This window comes from Ursus americanus, chromosome 5 (assembly GCF_024610735.1).
Source record: "Ursus americanus isolate L20-20 chromosome 5, mUrsAme1.1.p, whole genome shotgun sequence".
In the NCBI taxonomy this organism is placed as follows: Eukaryota; Metazoa; Chordata; class Mammalia; order Carnivora; family Ursidae; genus Ursus; species Ursus americanus.
Genome location: NC_142131.1, coordinates 50,934,054 through 50,960,512, shown reverse-complemented (window position 1 = coordinate 50,960,512; position 26,459 = coordinate 50,934,054). Strand labels below are relative to the sequence as shown.

General features: G+C 42.6%; 1 protein-coding gene and 1 long non-coding RNA gene across 7 annotated transcripts in view; one reads left to right on the top strand and one right to left on the bottom strand.

The window, feature by feature from the left end:
* The window catches only part of ARHGAP26 (Rho GTPase activating protein 26), a 414,027-nt gene that overhangs the window by 205,207 nt on the left and 182,361 nt on the right, over positions 1-26,459 (top strand). For all 6 annotated transcript variants that reach the window (XM_045794390.2, XM_087862168.1, XM_045794392.2 and 3 more), the window contains one exon: positions 13,555-13,591. In XM_045794390.2, coding sequence (XP_045650346.1) covers positions 13,555-13,591 — 37 coding nt within the window. The remainder of the gene's footprint in view (positions 1-13,554; positions 13,592-26,459) is intronic.
* On the bottom strand, positions 18,491-22,768 carry LOC123790204 (uncharacterized). The gene is made up of 4 exons (XR_006779037.2): positions 22,671-22,768; positions 22,336-22,482; positions 20,703-20,858; positions 18,491-20,197 (listed from the first exon to the last, which is right to left on the bottom strand). It is a non-coding gene; the product is annotated as an uncharacterized LOC123790204 (long non-coding RNA).

Below are 26,459 nucleotides of genomic sequence, written 5' to 3'. Positions count from 1 at the left end.
GTAAGAGAACCAGGGAAGGAACTTTGGGAGGTTTTAGAGTAAGTTATGGAATTCTCCAAGTATACTGCTGGTGGGAGTGTCAGTTGGTAACTCTATGCAAACCGCGTGAAGTTGAACATGTACGTATCCTGCAGTGGTCATTGTAGCTATTCAGCTCTGCTCTTGTAGCACAAAGCAGCCATGGACAATATGTAAATGGTTCGGCATCACTGTTTTCAAAAAATCTTTACTTGAAAAGCACAAGGCAGCCTGGATGTGGCCTGCAGGCTGTAGTTGGCTGATTTTGCCTCAGGGAATTCGCACACATGTATGATAGGAGACCAGTGGAAAGGTTGTTCGCCATAGTATGGTTTATAATAGTGAAAAAGTGGCAGTGACCTATATTCATCTGTACAGAAATGGATAAACTATGGCTGTTTCATTTTATGGAAGGCTTTACAGTGGATAAGTGAATAAACTTGATTTGCATGTGTCAATACAGATAAATATCAACATAATAGAAAATGAAAAACCAAGTTGTCATATGCGTATATGGTATCATGCCGGTTACATACATTTTAAAATTAAAAAATAATATGCTGCTTACAGACATGTACACATGTAGTACAAGTAGTAAAACGTGCATAGGTATGGAACAGACCATCTTGGGAATTGGGGAAGAAAGAGACAGAGGTGAGGCTGGGGACTATGATGTTCGGTTCCTTAGAGATCTCAATTGGAAACAAATTTAGAAAGCTGCCAGTATCTGTTAAATCTGCATTGCCAATCCCTGGGTGACTGTTAAATCATTTTTTTTTTTGTACTTTTATGTATGCTCAAAATATTTCATATATATACGTTTGCTCTGTACATACATACACACAATTGATCTTATTATTCACAGATTACATATTTGTGAAGTCACCTACTTGTGAACATTTCTTTATATCACCAAGTCAATACTTGGGGTGCTTTCATAGTCTTGGAGATCTGCACAGTGCAGAGAACAATTTCAGTTGTCTCACACATGTGTCCAGCTGAGGTTGGACAAGGTGAGATCCTCTGCTGTCATGTTTCAGTCCTCAGATTGTAAGTAAGTGTCCTTTTTTGCTGTGTTTAGTACCACTTATTTTGTGTCTTTGTGCTTTTTGTTGGTGATGTCACTGTTTAAAATGGTCCCCAAGCATAGTGCTGGCTAGTGTTCCTAAGGACAAAAAGGCTGTGGTATGTATTACAGGGAAAACACCTGTTAGATGAGCTTCTGTCAAGCATCAGTTACAGCTCTGTTGGTTAGGAGTCCCGTGTTAATGAATCAACAGTATATATTAAATAAGGCGTCTTTAAACAGAAGCACGCACAGAACAAGGTTATATGTTGATCACTTGATGAAAATGATGTGACCAGAAGCTTTTGGGAACCTAACCTTGCATTTCCCATAGGAGCAGAGGTTCCATATTTGCTAATTCATTGTTGATGGTGATTCTGAAGAACATAACTAGAGTGAATAATGAATTGAATCCATGGTGGAATATGTATGTGTATTTTATATTTATAAACACATTGCACTTATGATATTTAACATTTTTATATAAATACTCTTTCCCCAAGTTACAAAAAATGACTGTAGGGTAGAGGAACCTGCAGAGTTGCCTGTGAAGCAGGCTTGGGTAGGATTCAGGAGAGGTGAACGTTTAAAGGACACAGGCTAATCACCTATATCAAGTGCTGCAGGAAAGGCCCCAGAAGTGGCCTTTGATTTGTGTGTTTACCTGCCATGCTCTCAAATTCAGGTCAGAAGTAAGGCATGTCCTAATCTCTCCTGTCCTCCAGTCTGGGGAGGGGATCCCAGGGGGCTTGGTTCTCCCAGTTGCCTTTGGCTTCTGGCTGTGCTGGTAACTGAGCTTGGTGGCTCTGTGTATGGCATGCTTTAGCTCTCTACAGAAGAATCTAGGGAAGCATGGGTTGGGCATGTTGTTTTGGGGATACAAATACTCATAACAACCCCTTTCTTCCTGGTCAGCTTTAAACCACATTGTTCAGGAAGCTGAGCTGATCTTTGGTCAGCAACCTTCTGATCATGCCTCCTGTTTCTTCGAAGTCCTTACTCCTTGTTCTAAATTTGCAAGACCTCATTTTTAACCAGTTGTCAACAAATCACAGTTTAGCAGGTTACTGATAAGGTATAAGGCACTACCCTCCCGTTGTAATATGAAACCCTTAAAGTGAATAGAGTCTTGATTTGAGCCCCTCAGGACCAAAAGGATTCATTTTTGATGGTGGGATATTAGAGAAGTTAGGCAGTGGAGGAGTCCGGAATTTAAACAGTTTTAAAAAATTGTTTCAGGCTCCTCTTCTGATGGATTAGGAAATTAAGATCCAGAGAGAGTGAGAGTCTTGATCAAGGTCACGCAGGAAGTCAGTGGCTAGTCAAGACCACATACTTGTCAGCATCCAGGGCTACCTGCCTCTTCGGATTATAGTTTGTAGGTAGCCCTATAGTTAGCCATGTACCCTGAAAGTTAGGCTTGAACATATAGATAGATAGATAGATAGATAGATAGATAGATAGATAGATAGATAGATAGATGCACACACACACACACACACACACACACACACACACACACACACACGTCTTTATGAAGCTCATTTACTTACTCCTTGTCCTGTGAGCTGAGAGGATAGAGAGCAGATAGCAGTTTTGTTAATATTGTGAGGACCCCCAAATGTTATATATATGGATCAACTCCATATGACAACTTTCTAGGGGGTGGGGAGAAATGGAATGAGGGTGGGTTAGTGCTACTAATTAATGAATTTGTATTCTAAACCAGTGAGCTTCAGATTTGGGCTGATTTCAGAAGCACCTGTAAATTATGTTTACAAACCAGGACAACTAGGGAAATTAATTCAAGGTGGGTCATAAACTTTAAACAAAAGCTGTAACTATGAAACTTCCAGAAGAAAACACAGCATAAAATCTTTGTTACCTGGCATCAGCAGAGGTTTCTTAATAGAACACAGAAAGCAATAGGTCTACCAAAAAAAAAAAAAAAAAAAGACTTTAAATTTGACTCTAAAAACTTGTGCTATCAAAAGTTACCTTTGAGGAATCCATTGGCAAACCACAGAATGGGAGAAACTATTTGCAAAACATACATCTGACAAAGGACATATCCAGAATGTATAGAGAGGTCATAAAACTCAGTAACAAAAAGATCAGCTGCACAAAAGGTGTGTGAGAGTCCTGGAGAGACACCTCACAAAAGAAGATAAAGCCCAGTAAGCTCATGAAAAAGTATTCAACATCATTAGTCATCAGGGAAATGCAAATTAAAACCATGGTGAAATAGTATTACCCACCAGAATGGCTAAAATTCAGACTGCTAGCACCGTGTGTTGGTGAGTGTGTGAGCAACCAGAGCACTCAGACATTATTGGTGTCTGAGTAAAACAATCATTTTGAAAAAAAGCTTGGCAGCTTTTTGTTCGGTAACAACACCCCCCCCCCGCCAAGCAGTGCCTGGGTCCCTCAGTTGGTTAAGCATCTGATTCTTGGTTTCGGGTCAGGTCATGATCTCCGGATTTTGAGAGAGTCCCGTGGGGGACTCTCCACACTCAGCTAAGAGTCGGCTTGGGATTCTCTCTCTCCCTCTCCCTCTGCCCCTCCCCCTGCTCGCTTGCTCTCTCCCTCTCCAAAAAGCACCATACCCTAGAACCTAGAAATTCCACTCCTGGTTATTTACACAAGAGAAATGAAAGCCTATGTCCTCAAAAAGACTTAAACAAAAATATTTGGAGTGTCTTAATCTATGATAGCCAAAGACAAGGAGGGAACACCCTGGGTGTCCCTGAACAGGACAATCAATTAACAGTGATATAGTCAAATAATAAATATAGTCAAATAATAAAATAATGCTCAGCAGTAAAAAGGATCAGAAGTACTGATTCATGCCACAACATGGATGAATCTCACAAATTTTATGCTGAGTGAAATAAGACTACCATAAAGAGTGTATACGGTATGACACCATTTGTATGATGTTTAGAGAACAGGCAGAACTAAGGGTGGGAACACATTGGAACAGAACAGAACAGTTGCTCAGGTGTGGGAACATGTGTGTGTTGGGGGTGGTGGATGCTGGGGGACGTCGAGGAAGAGTGCAAGAGGCCTGATAGGGGAACTGCCCAAGGTGATGGAAAAGTTTCTGCCTTGATCTGGGTTTTTAAGGTACATGGATATATGAAATCAGCGCAACTCACTTAAGAATTGTGCATTTCAGGGGCGCCTGGGTGGCACAGTTGGTTGAGTGTTCGACTCTTGGTTTCTGCTCAGGTGGTGATCTCAGGGTCGTGAGACTGAGCCCTGGGTTGGGTTCCACATTCACGTAAGGTCTGCTTGAGATTCTCTCTGCCCCTCCTGCTCATGCTCTCTCTCTCAAATACATAAATTAAAAAAAAAAGAATTGTACGTTTCATTGTAGGTAGCTTTTACCTTAAAAAGGCTGATAAACCAATATTTAATTAACTTTAATAAATGATAAGCATACTCAAGTGCTTAGATGGGAAGTGTTAATGTCTGCAACAGTTTAACAAAAAATAAGTTGGATTGGTGGATGATAGAGAGAGATGGCTGGATACATGATCAGGCAGGTGTAGTAAAATAGTAACAATGGTAGGATGGAAGTTACGGGTTTTGTGTGTATGTGTTCACTGTTGCTTTTTTGCTGTAAGTTGGAAAATGTTTCAAAGTAAATGTTGAGAGTAGGAAGTGAATATACTTCTCTGGCCAACCTGGCCTAAGTCCTACTATCTGTTTACCCCCGCAGTAGAAGTGGACTGACTTCTACCTGTGATGGAGAGGTGTGGACCCTTGGAAGGAGAGCAGGGTACACTTGCCTAATGACAAGTGAATGAACACTGTAACCAAAAGACAGATCTTCATGTGCAAGGGCTCTGATGCTCCCAACCTTACCCTTTACTCCAGTCATTGTGTGGGAAATTGTATGATATCTTGATAAGCCTCTTCCCTTTGACACTGTCTGGAGATAAGAAAGGACCAGTCAAATAACTTTTAACCTCTGTAGAACCAGAAGGGATTCTAGAATCTACCCTTCCAGTTGGTAAACAGTATTCTGCTGCTTGGGTGTTGTAGGAAAACAGAGTTCCTGATGTCAAAGAGCTAGGGATCCCCTTCCTACCAGCCAGAGCAAAGAAATCAAAGCGAATATTCCTAGAAACCCTTGCTGCATATGCTGGGTTGACATCAGGCTTATTCCTAGATTTAGGGTATCCGAGGAAACTCAGCTTTCAGTAATCTATCTAGAAATGCAGTACTCTGACCTACCAGTTGTCTGTAGGGAAAGAAGTCACCTGTGCCTGTGTTGGATAAATCTCCCTCTGCCGCTGAGAGAGGTATTGCAGGGATTAATAAGATCATTACAGTGTCACTTGCCTCAAGTTGCCTGAAGGACAAAGGGACTAGAAGTTGAAAGGAGTGAATTTTGTGTAGTGACTCACTGTCTGGCTGTCCTTTCTCCTGGGCAGGGCCCTGCTCTGGCAGCAGAACCTCACAAGATCCAACTTTGGAATCATGTGTACTGTACCAAAGAGTTTCTCATTTGCAGTTTTCCAAAGCATAAAAGAACAAGGTTCCCTCTTCTAATGGAGCTGTGCCACTATTTCCAGAGACACAGAGGGGATGTTGGTGGGGGGGGGGGGGGAGGGCGCGGGGGAGAGGAACACAGAAAGACATTTTCTGTTTAAAATTACAATTTTTGTCTGGCAATTGGGGAGGTAGAAGCATCATGCTGATGGGCTAGTGTGTTCATACCCACTTTTTAATGTTACGTCAGTGTGAAGCCAGGAAATGTTAAAGCCAGAAGACTCCTCGCACTGTGATCTGACCACATCCTACATACGTGTCAGCTCATATGCCATCTACTTAATGTTGTGCATTTGCTATCAAGTGAGCTTGTGTTTTTTTTTCTGTTGCCCTTAAAATTTTCCTGAAATACTCTTCTTACTTGGACATTACTTAGGTTGCATTTTTCCTCTTTTGCGTCCAGGTTTGTTTATATTGGCTGTGACTCTGATCTTGGCTGAAAGCTAGGGAAGTTGCTTATAGGGGTTTTCAGGATTTCTGAATATGAAATGCAAGGAAATTGCATAATGTTGCAGCGTTTCCTCTTCTTGTTGCTCGCTTGTTACCCAAAATACAGTAGTTCCTTCTAGAAGCTTGAAGGAATTTGGCAGGTCTTACCCTCTGATGGTGTATTGTCGGTCTAGAGAGTCAGTGTTATCCTGATTTGAGGTTGAATTTTTCTTGAGGTCAAACACCAAAGCTTCCCGAATTATAACTATGGCAACAGTGTTTATATAACAGGCAGATCACAGTGCTGTGGAGGAGCAGGAGCACTCTCAACACTCAGTGGTGGTAACTCCAGAAACACTGCACTCAGGCTTAGTTCACCAGGACCAGAAACAAGCTAAAATAGTTGGCCTACTCCTTGACTGCATATCTGGGTGTGTCCGACCACCTACCTGCTCCAGGAGGACCGGTTTCACCTTGTCCCTTAAAATTCTATCGTCTTAAATTGGAATTTCTCACAGGAAGTGCATTAAGTGTCAGCGACACTCAGAATGTGAAAGCGTCACTCTAAGGATAATTTCCTCATCAACGTCCTTAGGGCCCACTTCCGACCTACTAAGAATGACTGAAGGAAGTTTCATCCTTTGTCTTATGCTTCTTTGTCCTTCAATCAGGAGTGACTTCTTAGACGCTAACCACATATGCCCAGCATTGTGTTACATGCCAGGCAGACCCCCTAGAAATGTAAGACAGAACTGGTCATAAGGGATTTATTTGGAAATTAGTAATAATGGAAAATAGGAAATTGTATTTTGAAGTATTAAACTGCGTAGAACAGACTGTCAGAGCAATGAGAGGCCAAAGCAATAGGGGGGCCTACAGCCATGAAATCAGTTAGAACATCTTTGTGGAGGTAGCAGAAAGGGAAATAGCATTTTTGAGTACTTGCAGGAGCTGTGAGGCTATTTTAGTTCTCCCAAGACCCCCTTGAGGTATTATTGCTTAGCTCTACTTTATAATAAGAAAATACACTCAGGGGGCACCTGGGTGGCTCAGGTCATGATCTCAGGGTTGTGAGATTGAGCCTCACATTGGGCTCTGCACTCAGCCGGGAGTCTGCTGGAGATTCTCTGCTTTCTCTCTCCCTCTGCCCCTCCCCCTGCTCTCTCTCTCTCAAATAAGTAAATAAAAACAAAATCTTAACAAAAAAAGAAAACATACTCAGAAATGTTAAATTGCCATGTAAAGGCACATAGCTAAAATGTGGTAGAACAAGGCTTTAACTCCAACTCTCTGGGGCCACAGCACTCCCTGTCTATCACCCTGCTTCACCTGATGCTGGGCCATTTCCCCCATCCTGGAATCCCCTGACAGCTTGTACAGGTGAGAAGATAGGATCACAATAATTAAACCTCAAATGAACTGCATTTGTCAGCCCGGAAATGCCCAGGGCCACCTTCTAGATGAAATGGAGCTTAGTCTTATATGTCAGAATGACATTTGGCCAGTTTCCCTGCTTTTGTGGACTCTTAACTGTCAGTTATTTGTATCCTTCTGAAATCTGCCATCCTAGGACTCCACCCTGACCTTCATCTCTGTTCAGAATAGTGAGTCTTGCCATTCTTCCATATGATAGTGCTTTGAGTATTTGAAGACTAGTATTGTGATCTCTTGATGGCTTTTCTTCAGTGCAAAGAGCAGAGCCAGCAAGACTAGGTAGAAGGCCAATGCCAGGGTGCCAACAAGTGGTCCAAACCTGGCTGAGGGCAGTAGAAGAAGAAATGGGGATGAGGAATAGATTTAAGGAATACGATAGTGATAGACTTGATAAACTGGTTGTGGTGACTCCACAAAGAGAATGAGGATGGTGTGCATGTGGAACGTGGGTGCTAAGAGTGTAGAAGTAGCAGGTGTCTAGAGCGCTTTGTTTTCCCCCAGTATGACTGAGGAATTATGCAAGAAGTAAGCCCTTTATACCCTTAGGTACAAAGCAGCCGGAAATGCGTGAACAAATGGGAAGGAAAGCATATTTTCCCATCATCATTGTCATAATCATGTTGAATAGCAAGTAGTTTGTATTCACTGGTATGCCGGTGTGTTGGTATCCAACAAGGCTTGAGCGGTCAACAGATTCTCTCTCCAGTTGACTTCAGGAGCACAGCCACTTGGTCACTCTTTACAGGGCCATTTTCCAAGAGACTGCCTGCACCTGAGGTGGCTCTTCTGTATAGGGGAGGGGGAGACTCAGTACCATGAGGTATAGTAACCCTTTCCTTGGTTCGCATTTCACAACTTCCTGGTGACCCCAGAGCCTCTGAAACTATTAGCAACAATTTATTGACAACCTGTTGGGTGTCAAACTGACACTGAGCAGAGAAAATAAATGGTCTGTGAGGGATTTTGACAGCCTTGAGTTAAGCCAAGTAATTGAAATCTGCTTTATATTGCCTCATAATAAGGCCTGAATTGTACCTTTTCATTCTTCTCTAATGGAGAGATTCCTGGAGCATTCCAGCTATTTGGAGGAACGACATACAGTCACTCAGCAATGATAGATCTGGCTTACCTTTTCTCTCTGGTCAGGGCGTTGTCCTCATCAACTCCAACATGGGGATTTACAAAGAAAAAAAAAATTCAGTGTCTCCTTTATTCTTCTTCTCAAAAACTATTCATCCAGTCAATACTTATTGAGTGGCCTGCTATATTCTAGTCACCGAGCCCTCTTTATGAGAAATTCTGGAGGGTGCAAGAGCAAGGTTTTCACATTTGTTCAGGAATAAGTCATCAGAAAGAGCCATCAGAACATTATTGACTGGCTTCACTTTCAAGAGACTCTACCTCCCTAAGCCAGCAAATGCGATACTGGTAGTGGTGGAAGGGGGGCGAGCCGAAGGGAGTGTTGCTAGGTGAGAAACAGAAAAGCAGCAGCAGCCATTTTACTTCCCTTCTCTCCAGCGCATCAGGCTGGATGATGAGAGGCACACTTCGAATGGAAGGAGGAGGAGGAGCCCATACCTGGCTCCAGAGCTCTGGCCCCTAGAGTTGAAACACATCTTTCTTTATCTCATGGTGTTCAAACTGGTTTTCTCTCTCCAAGCTTAAGATTCAAACAGTTCCTTCTCAAAGCTTTTCCAAGTGTAGCTTGTGGCCCACTGTGACAAGAGGGTCTCCCCTTGATCTAAAAATGCATGTCCACTACTGAGTGGCATTCCACAGACCAAGGTTGTCTTACTAGTAACTTCTCAGGAGTGTCACTTGAAGTTTCTAAATTTAGCCTGTTAATAGAGTTTGACAAGTATTGGAATGTGGTACTCTACTAAGAAGTCTGTCTGCCATATAGTCCTTGGCAATGCTGGCCAGTCCCCTGTGTGTGTGCTCAGAGTTTCAGGGAAGGATGTTTTTTGGGCATCCTGAAGTGTCTCAAGCTGGTTGTGGTTTTCAATTACTGCTATGCTTGTATTAATTGGAACTTTGTGGAATTACTGTTATGTTTAAATTGGGTGGAAATTTTGTTCTTACATAATGGTTGCGTTGTTGCCACTTTAATTACTGCTTAGCTTCTTTTGAGTTCTTTGTTAATTGCCAAGAGTTTGGTTTTTTTTTCCCCCCCGCTAGGAAGTGGGACTGAGTGGGGAAGTTGCATGAAGTTGTGGTTGAGCACGGCTGGTCTAGAGCACTCTGCCACTTGTTGGCTTTGTAATCTTTGGAAAGTTATTTAACCTCCCTAGTGCTGTGAAGCAGAGGCAGTGCTAGTACCCTATAGGCTTCCGGATGAAATAAAATAATTCATCTCAGTGCTTAGTATGGTGCGTGGCACATAATTGGTGAAAAAGTGGTTGGTGGTAGGTGGTTACTTTTGTTTTTGACTGCTGTTCTAAAAGAAATTGAGAACCCATTGCTCTGTAAGTTGGCTTTGGATGGGTCTTTCTCTTCCTTGCCCTTAGTCCCCTAATTAGTTTCAGTTGGTTAAATTAAAATGCTAATGAGCCCATTGTTACTGGATCCGTCAAACTACATTCCCATCCTTAGCCTTTTATTCCAGAGGGGATAAGGGTGAAGAGAATTAACAAGGAGGATGAAAATGGTGGTGGTGAAATTTCATCTTTATGGAACTCTAAGTGGGACATGGAATCGGTATTCTCTGCTTTGTCTTAAATGTTTTATATCTATTATCTCATTTAATTTTCACAACACCCCTAAGAGGTAGGGAATGTTAATATCCTCATTTTACAGGTGGCGTGATTAAGGTTTGGAGATGGTAAGTGAGGGGAGTAAGCATATTAACTGAATGAGTCTTCATAGGAGCCGTAATTCAGGGACTGTTTAGTGACTCGTGTCCCCTTGAATTAATCCAGGACAGTTATGTTCTATCCTTTCAAGACAAAGCTCTTGAGAAGCTTACTTGAAAGCTTGTAAACCTGAGATAATTCTCCTGATCAGTCATAAGACAGAAGCCATGGCCAAAGAGATCTCTTATTTCAGAAAGTTGTCCTCGCCTCTGTACTTCAGTATTACACTAGTGGGCAACCATGAGAGCTGTAGAAGATTTCCCCTAAAACTAATATAACAATGCATGTTAGTTATATTTGAATAATAATTAAAAAAAAGATTTCCCCAGAAGAGACTGACCATTTTTCAAGGGTGAATTGCATGCCCTTGGCTTCGGCCAGTATGGGAGGTACTTATGAACCTATAGACTACTGGTTTTGCCCGGTAGTAGTGCGCATTTCCTACTGCTTGGAAAGTAAAAGAGTATTGTAACCTCCCTGTAGAGGCAAGATAGAATAAGAAGCTTCTCACTGGCTCTCTGTTCTTGGACAAACTGTGTAACCTCTCTGGGCCTCAGGTTTCACATCTGCGAAATGGGAACAATGCTAGTACTTACACCATAAGGTGGTTAAAAGGATTCAGTGATGTGTGTGCTACTTGTTAAGTTAAACAAAGCCATTCCCACTTAGTGCTATTACTGTGCTGCCATCTGGCCTTTGTGGTGGTGAGTCTGCTCGCCCACCCTGGGCCTTCCTTGTTGGGCCATGTAGTCACACAGTTCTGGCGGGCATGGTTTGTTAGCTTTATTTCAGAACTCATTCTCTTTGGCTCATTTACCAAACTAGACAGAGATGAATGGCCTGGTCTCAGAATATCGGGCAGCACATGTTTCTGGCACCTTTGGCTCATTGATCACGCCTCTCCAACTTGGCGAAAGCTTGGGTGTTGCAGGCAAGGGCTTCCTGAGACCCAGGAAACCTTGAAAGAAAGTACTTTGGTGCAAATTCTCCTCTTAGTAAAGGAGAGCTAAAAGTCTTGCATTTTGTTTTTCTTTCTGGATTTTGCCATTTTTAATAGGAGCAAGCTTCTCTGAGAATGTTTTAATTTAATAGAATGAATTGATCAGGGACGCTGGAAAAAAAAAAAAAACTTGACAAAGTAGGGTCTCTTCCCTTGCCCGTGTCTTACCCAGCTTTCCAAGGTTAGTGAACACCATTCACCATGAGTTGCTGGTCCTAGCTGTTATGAGGCTACCTGTTTCACTCACAGGTCACAGCATCCTGCAGGATCACATTGCTGCCCCTCTGCCTCCCTTCTCTACTATGCACTGATTGCCACTGGCACTGGTCTTCCTCCCTCCAAAAGGCTGTGTGTCAGGATCACAGTCTTTTGACCTGTCATCTCTAGAACTTTTAAGCATAAAAACTTATGGCTTTGCCTCAAGTACAGAAACCCTTTAATCCTCATCCTCCTGACTTCTAAATAGTGGCTGTGCCTCTTTAGTCTTCTTTAGGAAATCAATAATAATGAAATGGAGTGATTTGTCTTACTTAGAATTTGGTTATTCAAAACCTTCTTGGCCAACTCCTTCAATTTACAGATGAGGCAGTAAAAGCTCAGACTGGGTGAGAGCCTTACCCAATGACACAAGGCAACTGAGGGGCCAAATTGGAAAGCTCTTGACCAGCCATTCCCACCCACACTTGTTAGCAGGTAGAAATCCCTTGTAGGATTTCATGACTCTCTTTTTAGAGTTGCTTGGCTCACTGCCTCTAGGGGTTTAAATAAGTGGTTCCTTGGCCAAGAGTAGCCATCAGAATCACTTGGAATAAATAGATACATACTTCTGATGGCCAGCTTTATCCTATGCCTTTTCACAGATATAGATATAGACTCATAATCATCAAAGAAAGATTTGGAAAACTATGTGGTTTTTTTCCCCTTAAAGCAGAGGGTTTATCTTACTTACTAATGTCACCATATCAGGGATTGACAAACTGCTCTACAGACCAAATCAGCATACCACCTGCTTTTTGTATAACCTGTGAGCTCAACATGGCATTTATAGATGAACATTTGCAATTGATTTGATAGGAAATACTAACTTTGAACCCTAATTAAGCCAAATGTTAACCTCCTTATGTAAAACCAACGAACAAATAAAACCCCATTCTTTTGATTGGTGAATCTGCATTTCAAAAACTTATGCTCCTTGGAAGAGAGATTCCAGATGATTCTGATGGCCACTCTTGGTTGAGAACCACTTACTTAACCTCTAGAGGAACCGAGCCAAGCATCTCTGAAAAGAGACGCTTGGAACTCTAAAAGGGATTTTTACCTGTGAGGAATATTATACCTGTATTTCAAAAAATTGCTGTGTTTTAAATTTTGTCAACCAAAAATTTGGGCAAATTCATTTTCTCTCTTGTTAAACAAGTATCTACGTAATATTGATTTTGCTTCTTGGCCCACAAAGCCTAAAATATTTACTGCTTGGCTCTTCACAGAAGAAGGTTGCTGACTCTTGCAGTATGTCATTGTGTGTTTTATATTGGGGTATTTTCTCTTTTTTCTCTATTGGAGCACTTTCCCTTTTATGATTTCTGTAAATAAGGGGTTTACATTGTACAAGTAACATATTTTCCTTACAACTTTAAAATTTCAAAACCATATAAGGTAGAATGTGATGGTTCCATTCCCCAGTGTTAACCCTTAACAGTTTATAACGTATCTTTGTCCTGACTCTGCCATTTACTAGCTGTGAGACATTAGTTAACCTAAGTCTCACATTCTCCATCTGGAATACAGTGATGAGTTCCTACTCAGTAGAATTGGTGTGTAGATAATTTGAGATCATTCATGTGAATTGCTCAGCGCGTTGCTTGGTGCACAGTAAGTGCTTAATGATTGTAACTGTTTAAAACTTTTCTTCTTTTTAATTTAAATATACACATAAGGGTTTTTTTTTTTTTTTTTGAAGAGTATCTTTTTTTACAGTAAAGTTCCACAGGTTATTCTGATGTATACACACTTGGGAATACCTGAAGTAAATACTGGGAAGTAGATAATTTTAGAGAAGATTCATGTTTGGGGTCAGAAATTGCCTTCCGTTTTATAGGATAAATTAAGGAAAGGGGGGAGGTAATGATTTTATTCAGTGAGCCTGGAGGGTGGTATAAAATTCACACAAGTAAATGTTTATTTCTATTTTCCAGGTCTACAATTCGAACAAAGACAGTCAGAGCGAAGGGAGTAAGTATGTCCCTTGGATAATTTTCTACAGCTGGGGTTGGGATTAAGCTTTCAAAGTTGCTACTCTGGGGAAGAACCATCAGGGGGTGCTGTGGGCATATTGGGTCTGCCCCATTTCCCTGGTGTAGTCGGTTGCTTCCATCCTGACTACCATGTCAGTGGCTCCAGGACATTTCAGTGAGCCTGACTGGCAAGGCTGTGATGACACCTTGTATTATATAACCCTTCACACTTGACAAAGCATTTTCATATATATTACCTCAGTTAACCCTAGGTCTTGAGAATGTAGCTTCAGTAACCACTTAAAAGCCACTTAATCGAGTACCACGCAGCTTCCCAAGAACCTTGTCCTAGGGGAAAGCCAGAACACAGTCTTGTTCAAAGGACTGGATAGGCAACAACTATCTTAGTGATCGCTTAGTAACTGTGTGTTCTTTGTTACCTTTTTGGAGAGGAAAGAGCAGAGATGGTGAACTCTGTAATAATATTCCTCTTTGATGAGAATGACTCTGGGCAGCCTCTGTAGAATATACAGCACATTTCCTGCTAGCTCTGAGCACTCTGGTTAATCATAATTTCCAAGGGCACCTGTAACCTTGTAAAGACGATGGGATTAAAATGAAAAGCTACTGCTAGTGTCAGGGCTGATGATGTCCTTGGTGCATAGGAGTATGAACCAATTCCTTCCAGGTTGCTTACAAGAGTGCAGAGGAAATCCTGTCCCTTTGCCTCGGATTTGCTTTGTAAAATCCACTTGGAGAAACATTCAATGGGCCGTATCATGAATACCAGTGATGTAAAAAAAAAATCAGTAAAACAGCGCTTCTCCATGTGGACAAAAGGATGAGGTATTTTTGTGTGTGTTTAATCCATTAAAGGACAGAGATTTTCCTTTCATTCTTTCCAAAATACAGATTTTGACCAGGGGTTTTATATAAAATATTAAGTAATTTGGAATGGTTGCTATTGGTAGGTTAAGAGGCCTTTAGAAGAGGGAAAAAGTTTTTTTTTTTTCTTTTCCCTTCAAGAATTGAATAAGGAAAACTTTTTTCAAGTAAACATTCAAGGAAACAAGTGCTCCCCCCACCCCCCTGTATCCTCAGGTGGGATTGTTTTAGTGTATCTGAAATCAAGTCTGGCTAACTTATTCTAAAATAACAAGAGCAAAAACCACAGTAATAAAAATGAAGGACTATGGAAGGCTGTCAAGTAACTCACTGTAAGGTAGGAAGAGCTGAAGAGCCAGGCTTGAAAGCACACCAGCTCTGAAGTCCCAGGAACCAATAAGAAAGGGTCTTCTGAATAATATTTGCAGGATGATAAAGCTCTAAACTGTTTTTTAGTACTTGCCTCACTTTTCTGAAGATTCAGATTCCCAGGAATATAACAACAGGTTGGGCTGGCTCAGGCCGACGCAGGGGAAAACAACACACTGTTCCTGACGGTTTTAAGAGTATTGCATAAAATGGGAGCAGTGTAGTTTTCCAGTGGGAAATCAGGGAACCCACAAGAACAAGAGAGGATAGATGGCCAAGCAGGTTTAAATAACATGTCCATGCCATGCTCTAGCCTGGAACACATTATTCTATAATGAAGGACCCAAGAACTCTGGGGGATGACATTCATATGAGTGACTACCAACTAGGAGATTGCTTGTGACTTGTGATAAACCTTCTCCTCTCTGCTTAAGTGCCAATAGATTTTAAAGATGACCCTGATTCTCTGGGCGGGCATGCCATCTGAATCTGATTATACCATTCTGTAGGGCCTTTGGGGAATATGTATTGGAAGCCAATATCCTTTGACCCAGCAATTTGTCCTAAAGAAATAGGCCAGAGTACAAAAATGTTTGTGCAACAAAGAAGTGCACTGGAGCATTGGTGATAATAACAGAGGGAAACAATTAGATGTGCAATAGGAAGTTAATTAAAAATACCAAGGTATGGGGCACCTGGTGGTCAGTCGGTTGAGTGCCTGACTCTTGGTGTTGGCCCAGGTCATGATCTCAGGGTCCTGGGATTGAGACCTGTGTTGGTCTCTGGGCTCCATGCAGAGTCTGCTTGAGATTCTCCCTCTCCTTCTGCTCCTCCCTGCTTGCATTCTCTCTCTCTCTCAAATAAATAAAATCTTAAAAAATATCAAGGTACTGTGTAGTCTTTAAAAAGAACAAGGGCGATCTCGGTATATTTGTGGAAATGATGCCCACAGTATATTGTTTTTGTTGTTGTTTTTGGGTTTGTTGTTGTTGTTGTTTTGTTTTAATTAGAGAAAAAGAGAGCATAAGCAGGGGGAGCTGCAGAGGGAGAGGGAAAAGCAGGCTCCCTGCTGAGCAGGGAGGCTGATGCAGGGCTCCATCCCAGGACCCTGAGATCATGACCTGAGCTGGAGGCAGACGTTTAACCGACAGAGCCACCCAGGCGCCCCTTACAGTGTATTGTTAATTGAGGTTTAAAAAAATCAGGTTACAGAGCAATGTTCTTAGTAAAATATTTGACTTCTCTAGGTATATTGATAGACAAAAGTCTGGAAAGACCTTGATCATGAAATTGTAATGTGGATGGAGTGTGGATTATTGGGAGGGACTCACCTTCTGTTTTAAATACTTCTCCATGCTTTGCTTTGTCTGCAGTGAGTATATATTTAAAAATCATTGCTGTTAATAGATAACATTTATTCACCACTTACTATGTTTAAGGATGTTTTATGCATATGAGCTTAATTCATACTTGAAACACTGTATGAGATAGGTACTTTTGATCTACTTTGTGTATTAGGAAATTGAGGTTAGTAAACTGAGGCGGTACAATTTAATCTGAATTCTAGCTCTAGAAGCTCTACTGTTAACCACAAGGATAGTCTACCTCCCGGAGAAAAGAGCAATACAAAAAGTTCCATTTTGGAGAACACAGACCCTTGCAACAGTTTGCTTTTGGCACCCCATTATTCACAGAGCATAGAGAGCTGGCTGCCTGGAGTGTCTAATGATTTTTCAATTGCTTACCCTTTCATTTAGGAAACCGGAGAGAAAAACGATGGGTTAAAACATTGGCCATTTTTCCAGGAGTGGTTTGGATAGAAACAATTTTTTAAAGTATTATTCCAAAAGATATTCTGTTTCCAAGCTGGCAAAACCAGAGTAGGGTTCTGGATTGATCCTTTCTCACCTCCTCTGGCATTGGGACCCCATTTTCACATCATATAATGCCTTAGCTCCCTCTCCCTTCTGACGTGGTTGAACTTTCCATGTCTGTGGAGCGAAATAATTTTCATTTTCCCTCCACACCCGCCCAGTGGGGCTCGTCTGCCACCACAGGTGGCACTGTTGTCCAGGGTCTGATTGTTCTGCAACCGTCTGTTTATACCAGCCTCGAAACTGTTTTTGAGGGAAGTCAGTCTGACAGGAATTTCAGAGTGTGGCACTGCTCTTTTTGCCTTGATTATCCAAATTCTAAATGTCTAGCCTTTTCCTTTCTAGAAAATGTTTTCATGGGCGTTTGAATGCCACCATTTTATTCCAGAGCTGGAGTGTTTTGAAGGGGCAGGTAGGAAAAGGAAATTCCTTTGGGGAAATTTCTGAATTTGTTGCTTTGATCTTGAAGTTCCTCTCAGGGCATACAGTGCCTGTGGGGTTTCAGGCAGGTCCATAAATAATGCCTGTCAGCTGCTGGTATTTTCCGAATGGCCCAGTTGTCAGGGAGAGGATGGCAGCAGATAAATAAACGCAAATTTCTTTGTAGAGCCTTTTTCCTGTCTTCTTTTCTAGTCTCTGAATCTCAGGTGTAGAGGGGTTGAATTAATCATACTACCCAGTTTGTGGCCTGGGGTCATCACAGGCCCCTCCCTTCATTGATTGATTGATTAATTTCTTTATTTCTTTGCTTTTAATTCTTTTCCCAGATCCTGTTTCTTGCCTCCTATATAGACCACCATTCTAATGTGTACACTAAAGTGTATTTTTGAGCAATGTTGTGTGTTTTATCTACCATGATGGTATGTCTTGTTCTCTTTCTTTGCTCCCTCAACATTGTGTTGGGAGCCATCCTGATTCCTCTGTCTGCTTCTAGACCGTGGCTTCTGTCCGCTGCACCCTCCATGGTGTATAACATTGTGTATCTATTTCTACAGAGCTACACACTCTATCTCCTCATGCCTCCAGCTCCTCATCACTAACAGCACCACAATGAACATATTCGTACAGCTTGTACATCTCCCTGTGTGAGAATTTCTTTGGAATACACCCATTAGGAGAATTGTTGGCTCATTAAAGGGTGTGAGTATACTTAGTTTGAGAGAGTAGTTCTCTGGCCTGTCCACAGTCCCATCAGCCCTACACAAGGATTTCTTCATTTCTGCCAACTTTTCCTTTATTCAGCGTTCTAATTTTTTTGTCAGTCATATAAATACAATAGCTCATTATTGTTTTGATTTGTATCTGGCTGATAATTAGTATGTTTGAGCATCTCTTCCTATGCCTATTAACTGGGTTTCCCCTTCTTTTGATCGCCTGTTCATGTCCTTTGCTCATGGTTCTCTTTATTTGCCATTTTTTTCTTAATAATTTGTAAAGTTTCTTCTATGTTTTAGATATTCATCCCTTATTAGCTGTAGACATATTAAGTACATTTTCCCATCTTGTCATCTATTAATATTATGCGTCGTATTCTTACTTGAATGTAAAGCCCTCTTATATATTGAAGCATTTTTTCTTTAAAATTTTCACCTTCTGGTTTGTGATTTTCAAGTTGTGTTTTAAAGAAGGCCTTTCTGACCTACGTCACAAAGATGTGCACCTGCGTTTTGTTTCATTGGCTTCATGATTCTGTCTTCCATGTTGAGGATTTTAATCCAGCTGATACTTACCATCATATGTGGTGTTTCACGAAGATCCAGTTTTTTGGGTTTTTTTTTTTTTTAAGATTTTATTTATTTATTTGACAGAGAGAGAGACAGCCAGCGAGAGAGGGAACACAAGCAGGGGGAGCGGGAGAGGAAGAAGCAGGTTCCCAGCAGAGCAGGGAGCCTGATGCGGGGCTCGATCCCAGGACCCCGGGACCACTATGGGCTTCTTACTGGGGATCCTGGGGCCATCAAGGGATTTGCCCTGGGTTTGTTCATAGAATGTTAGGAATATACATCAGTGATAACTGAGTTTTCTCTAATTGTCCAAATTCTTGCCTACTAGAGAAGGGGAGGGTGAAGATGTTGGAATACTAGAGAAGAAGGAAGTATGGTTTGTTGTTCCCTAAGCTGCTTTGCTGATCATACGCCAGTGCCAATAATCTAGACCACTGATACCTGTCATGGCTCTGCCCCCTTTCTCATTGCGAAGAACAGGACTCTGCACTGGGCAAGAACCCCTCCTCCTACCCTGCTTTCTGCAGCCTGCTGTGCCACCTCAGTGCATATCCGTCTCCTCCTTCCCCGAGTCCTCTTGCTTGCCCTGCCTTTGACTGCAGCTGTGAGATTTCCTCCCCAGAGGCTCTGTGAGAATGGATTTATTCTCCTTTGAAATGAGCTCCAGTAGGAATCAGGAGAAGAAGCCAAGAAGTGGCTTCTTTTCCGCCAAGGCTGCTGTTGTCCTGTGGTCCCACCTGAGGGATGGTTAGAGAGCCGAGAACTTGTCAGAGAGGAAACTCCAGTCCAGTGCAAGAGAGTGAGGGAAGGGCAGCCTTTTCTAGTGGGAGCCGATCTCTTCCAAGTTGCAAGTTTTAAATAATAAATGTCACTGCCTACTTAGCTCTAAAAAGATTAGCTTGTTTACAGAAATGCTGCCCTCCCACTGCTTCTCCAGCTGTTTGAAGGCTGAAGGCTGACAGACTGAGCCAGACCCTTAGCTCAGTCTCCTAATCTCAATTCCACAGTGCCACTTTCTTTATGTGAATAGTCACTCAAATTCGATAGGTTAATTGGATTATTTCAAAGGTGTATGGCCATGTTGCCCCAGACATGCCTTCTTCTGCACTTCACACTCAGCTCAATACTGACTATCTGGCTTTTCAAGAGGACCTTGCAGTTGATGACGGTGCTTCCCTCTCTTGTTCCATGTGTTCCTGTGTTGCTTCTGCTCAAACCTTTCGCTTGGTTTCCCAGCAGGAGTCCAGCCTTCCTGTAGCTCTGCATTCAATTAATACCTCTCAAAGTTCTTAAGTGCCCGTGGCCCAGGGCAATGTGAGTGCAGAGTGGAAGTACCCCTACAGGTAGAACACGTGTGTCTGCCTTTAAGGAGTACATGGTCTGCTTTTGAGGTTCAGACCGTGAGGAGACGGTAGCCAGATGGCCCATCACGGGTGTGTGTCATCGTCATGCTATCTGCACATGTATCTGCTGTGCAGACAAAAATGCCTGGAGCCAGTTGGATGAAGAGTGACCTCAGAATGGGCTTCCATCTCGGCTAGCAAGACTTTAAAAAAAAATGGGAACTTCCTCCCTTTCCTCTTCCTCCAGAAGGAAATCCAGCACTTCCTCTGCTTCCAGATGTCAATCCCTTCTTTCCTTCCAGTTTGTTTTTAATTTGGTACTTTCCCAGGAATCCTTTGTGTTTGTATAATGCTCAAGAGCTCACTCAGGTTGTCATTTACACTGGGGCATGGTGGGGAAGAACCGTGACTGGAGAAAAAACACGAAGTTGGAGTTAGGATTTAGTCGTCTGTAGGGTCTACACCCTGATTCTCCTAAGCAGCTTGAAAAATAGGTATTTTTGCTTATTATAAAAATAATATGAACTTTTTGTAGAATATGAAGGAAATAGAGCCATAGTTTTCAGAAATTCAATAAAAATCATTTCTAATACCACCCCAGAGATAATTCTTTCTTTTCTTTTTTACATGATGTCTTCTGTGGATTTTGTTAGTGTCAACATGTATTTTGATTTACTTGGCATTATACTGAATATACTTTCTGTATCCCACTTTAAATAATTTGCAAACATTGTCCACATCATGAAAATTGTTTATAAATGCCATTTGCAGTGGTTGTTTAATATTCTGTCATAGGATTATACCCAAATTTGTTGAACTGTTTCCTGTCATTGGACTTGGATGTCCTTTGCAGATTTTTGCTGTTGCGAGTAGCATCAGCCTGAGCACGCTTCTGCTTCCGTCTTTGCACATACCTCAAATAATTTCCTGTGGGTAGGTCCCGCCATGTGGATTGAAGAGAGCTGTTTCAGTGCAGGGTACCATGTGAGTGGTGTGGATTAGCACACTGGCTGGCACACTGGCTGTGGAACAGGTCTGTGCTGGACCTCTCTAAGCTTGCATTGCCTTTTCTGTAAAATGGGGGATAAATAACAACACCTCTCTCATGAAGTTGCTGTGATGATTGAAGTTTAGCAAAATGTCAGGCATGTTATTTAATAAATGCCTCATTACTATTGGTTCTTATCCTTCTCATTATCTGGTTATGCCAATTAGTCTGTCATATAAGAAGGGGGAAGCTCACTGGATTGGCAGAAGTGTTCCTGAGGGGACAGGGAGGAGAACGAAGGGTGGCAGCTAACACCCCTGCTGTTTTCAGGCTTGGTGCCTTATGAGTGTTAGTTCATTAAATTCTCATGACTGCATTTCTCAAAGTGGGGTACACACAACTACTAGTGGTATCTCAGATCATTTTAGAAAGTACCAGACACACATTTTAAATTACCATTTAGATTTACATATTTACTTTTATGTGTATTAGGGGAAAAACACATCGGCATATAAGCCGCCTGGTTTTCTAAATGCTATTGCTTAGCACAGGGGTCCACCTTTTCAGTAAAGAGCCAGATAGTAAATATATTCAGTTTTACGGTACTATTTAACTCTTGATATTGTAGTGTGAAAGCAGCCATAGATGACAGTATGAAAACAAATGCATGTTTGCTAATAAAACTTTGTTTACAAATCAGGCAATGGCAAATATTGCCCAAACTCAAGGGACTTGTCAGTCTTTCGACTACTTTTTTTTTTTTTTAAGATTTTATTTATTTATTAGAGAGAGACTGCGAGCACAAGTTGGGGTAAGGGCAGAGGGAGAAGGAGAGAATCTCAAGCAGACTCCATGCTGAGCGCAGAGACCAATGCGGGGCTCGATCCCATGGCCCTGAGGTCATGACCTAAGCCAAAATCAAGAGTTGGATGCTTAACTGACTGAACCACCCAGACCTCCCCTTAGACTACTTTTTAAAAACTTACACTCGTATTAAGCTATTTAAGATGAGATAAAGTTATGACAGACAGCATGAAAGTGGTATGTCCATGGTTGCCATTGCTGGAAATGCTGTTCACAGCAACCAACTTTACAAATGAGCATTAGTCTTTAAGAAGTCCAAGGTAGCATAGTCAAGAACTAGTGGAGCCGATGTTCAAACCAGAGTCTGCTTGATGGCCAAAGTCACTCCCCACTTCCTTCCTCCACTTCTTGATATGTGTGAAGGCTTTCCCTTCTTTTGCCATCGTGTCATTGTGTGGCCAAGCCATTGGAGCTGGAAGGCCTTTCATCATCAGTGTCAAACACCTTGCCTTCTTGGCTCTTTGCTACTGAGGGGCCATCCCACCTTGCTTCTCAGTGAGCCTCTTCATCAGAACTATCAGTGGCTCCTCACATGCTCTACATGACGCTGAGAGACACTGACTGCGCAGCTTCCCAGGCACAGAACCGTAACATGGCCCCCTGCCCTTCTGCAGGCACTGGACAACACAACCAAAGCTGCTTGGTTCCTGTTACACACATCCACTCTTCTTTAGGCCATCATTCAGTCACATTACCTGATAGTGCTGTATCCAGGCTTTTCTTGTTCCATGAGGACAAGATAGAGGACCAGGAGAGGAGCTGGGAGGGCACCATTACCTTGCTTGTTGTTCTGCCTCTGATTTATTCATTCCCTTCATCTCTAGGCCTTAGCTTCCCTTGATCTGTAAAACAGAAAAAGAGATTATCTTAAAGATAGTACGGAAAGGTGGAAAGGTTTCGTGGGATCATATGGGTCACTGTTTTGAAAAGGTTTTAAAGCCTTCAGACATTGCTAAAAGTCCAACATTCTCATGAAAGCAACAGAGGACAGAAAAAAGAGGATTTTCTTTCTCCTTTTGCTTCCAGTCACCTTCAGCCTTTTGCTATTAGAACACCCACAGTTGAGAGGCAGGAGAAGGCAGCCACTGGTAACTAGGATCCCTGCGGGATCAGAGCCATCCAGTGGCTGCCAGGTCTCTACTGGTCGGTGGCTTATAAATAGAACATTTCCCTTTTTAAACCTGAGAAAGATGGGCAGCATTAATGGGCATGGCAGCCTGACCTCCTGAGTGCTGGCCCACGAGGCAGTCAGCTGAGTACACCTTCCCCTCCAGCTTTCCATCCACACCTTCCAGGCCAGGCCTGATAGGAGACAGGAGCTGGCTCTCTCCCTTGCCTGAATTCCCTTCCAGGCTCCCACTCCCACTCCTCCAGGCCCTTTTGCTTTCTCCTTTCCCCTGCCTCCTGTGCTATGGCAGGTTTCTCTGGCTACCACTTTTATCTTCTGAGCCACGGGCAGGCAAGATGGTATAATTCTAGTTCACCCAAGTGCTGATTTTCTGTACCTCACTTTGCATTATGACTTGTGTGTGCAACACAGTGGATGTGGCCCGCATGGAACTCAAGTTATTTTCTGTTGTGCCGTAATGCCCTAGCTTGAGAATAACCCTGACTGAAGGGAAGGAACAACTTGTTTTCACAGAGATTTTATTGTATGGGATCTCAGCCATTTCGTTTGGTGAGACCCCACCCCTCAAGGACTTGACTGGCAGTGGTGCTCCTCTAGCTAGCCGAGCCATTCAGAAGCGTTTCTGTTTGTCCTAAATGACACTTCGCAGATCTTCCTCTCTCCCAGCCAACTTTAGAATGACAGATGCAGCCATGGTGTGACTTTGATGTGGCCTAATATCCCTCTTTCCCTTAGAAGTGTAGGCTTTGTACCAACAGCAGGCCATGGCCTGGGCAGGTGTGAACCACCCCTTGGCATTCTGATTTGGGCTTCAGCCAGGCAACAGTGAGCAGGTCCCTGGCTGCATCTTTAAGTCCTAAAGTCCAATGCAAGGGGTTGTTGAGGCAGAGACTGATTTTCCTCAAGGCTCTTGATTAGTGTTTCTTGAGCACATACTTATTACTGGCCTATGTGTTCAGGGTTTGATATATGTTATGTTGTTTGATCCTTATAAGAACCCTATGAGGTAGATGGTATTATAGACCCCATTCACAGATGAGAAAACTGAGTCCCCTTCCTCAGTACATACTTGTGGTCTCTCAGGGTCATTCCTTCCCACCCTGATCAGAGTGTTCAGAGTATGCAAGATTTGGCAGAGGCTATCAAGTCCTGTTGCCCACAATGGGGATAAGTGTTGAGTAGTGGTTGGTAGAGTGGGCTCTGCAATATTATTACATACATGGGTTGGAATCCCAGCCTTACAGCTTCCTGGGTGTGTGACCTTGGGAAATTAATTTCCTCAGGCCTCAGGTTTTTTTGTTGTTGTTTTGGTTTTTTTTACTTGTGAGATTGGTATAGCTTTAGTACCTACATCATTGGTTTGTTGGATGGATTAAATGGGATTAGGATGGAAATCCTTAGCTCAGTGGCACCTTGTATTCTAACCAGTCATTAAATATTATTATCTGCTGTCGTTATTATCAATAATATAATCATTACCCCAAACCAGAGGCGATTCGTATAAAAGCACGACAGTAGATGGTCTGTTTACAGTTCCTCAGAGTGCCTTCACAGACATTGTCTTGTTGATTTTCACAGTGCCTGATCTGTGCAGATGAGAAGGGTCAGAGAGGCGAAGTATGCCCATCTTCCACAACCAGTTAGTGGTGACTGCAGCCGCAAATGTCAGTGTTAGGCCTCTGATATGAACATCTTCCCCTTCCTTGCCCTTTGCTTCTTGAGTTTGTTGTGACCAAAAAATACCTGAACCATTCCTAGGGCAGATCAAAGTGAGAAGACAGGTAGCTAAAGGCAGGAAAAGGATCTAGGTGGGCAAACAAAGTTGGGGCCTATGGACTGTAATTCCTTCTCCGGATGTCCAGACCCCCGTGTCGGAGACAGGTGGTCCTGATGAAGCTGGTTGGCATTACCACGGGGTGCATTAGGCATTGCTCTTTCGCTGCTGTCCTGATTGGGAATTTCAAGGTGGACTGGGAGACTGCAGTTGTCAGAATCCACAAGGACACAGTCCACTGCAAGCTGATCTGCCGCCCTCAGCCTGTACTATACAAGAACCTGGACTCTGCCACTTTGGCTGCAGTGTCTTGCTGAAGACTGGAACACTCTTTACAGGTGTTTAGAGCCTCTCTTGACTCAGCTGAGAGCTGGTAGGTTTATTCCAGTCCAGGCAGGGATTTCACCTCTTTCCTGCTACCTAGTTCATTTTGTTTACTCTATGTCCCTCTTGGCTTATTTTTTTTTTTTTTCTGTGTGTCCCCAGAAACCATGAAAAAGAAGATAGGTGGATTTGTATATGGTAGACTAGGGGGAAAAAAAGTTCCAATGGTCAGTATTCATGCTTAGGGGTCAGGGGATGAATGAGATCCTGGTCAGTGGTATTCGTCCTGTGCTTCCCACCACAGCGCCCCTGAACTCTAGAAGGGACCAGTGTGTTCAGCCAGCTGCTCAGCATTTGAGGCTCCTGGAGTATGGGGACTTCTTTTACCTATTGGTTTCTGGTGTCTCAGCAGGTGAAAATGTGGATTGTATTTGCTGCTTCATTTGGGAAATATTTATTGATGCTACGGTAATGAACAAGGCAGATAAAGTCCCTATTCTCATGGAGTTATACTAGTGAGAGAAACTGACAGACAGCAAGTAAACAAAAGTATGCTTTCAGGTGGAGAGAGGGGCTAGGAAGAAATAAGAGCAAAGGGATAGGGAATAACAAGGCAAGGGGGAGCCATTCTAGAAACCTGAAGCAGAGGTTTCAGAACCTCGCTGAAGAGGTTACATTTGATAGAAACCCAAACAAACGAGGGAGTGAGGCATGTCGGGAGCTGGCAGAGGAACCCTTGAAGTGGAGGGAATAAATCAGGTGTGTTCAAGAAATATCAGGAAGGACTATGGTGACTGGATTGGAGGAGGCCAGAATGAGAGTGGTCAAGTAGGTGGGACTAGACCATGTGAGGCCGTGGTCAGGAGGTAAGCTTGTGTTCTAAGTGTCATGAGAAGTCCCTGGAGAGTTGTGATCAGGCAAGTGACATATGAGCCAATGTGTATTTTTAAAAGATGGCTCTGTCTCTTGATGGAGAATAAACTATATGGGGCGAAAGGAGAAGCAGTTGGGTGGCTCTTGATTGGAGCAATCCAGGTGAAAGATGATGGTGGCTTGGATCAAGGTATTAGTGGGGATGGTGAGAAGCATCTGGGTTCTGGATGTGTTTTTAACTGGTGCCTGACAGGGTTGGTTGATGGATTGGAGGGGGAGAGAAAGCAAGGAATCCAGGATGTGACTATATTGAAGTAGGAAATCTTGCTGGTAGAATAGTACCTTCCCATCTTGTCCTTCCAGCCAGGTTGAATGCAGTGCCTAGCTGGGGACCAGTTAAGACAATAGTTCCCATATATGTTCTTTTTCTATCCTGACTTCGTGTTTTGTTTGTTTTGTTTACATATACGTATACCACCTGTATTACTATTGACCTACTGTTTTTCTTAAATCAGTTTACTCTTTTTATTTTTTAGAGATGTATTTATTTTTGAGAGAGAGAGATCGAGAATGAGCATGAGTGGGGCAAGGGGCAAAGGGAGAGGGAGAAGCAGACTCCTTGCTAAGCACAGAGCCTAATGTGGGGCTCCCTCCCAAGGCCGTGAGATCATGACCTGAGCCAAAATCAAGAGCCAGCTGCTTAACCAACTGAGCCACAC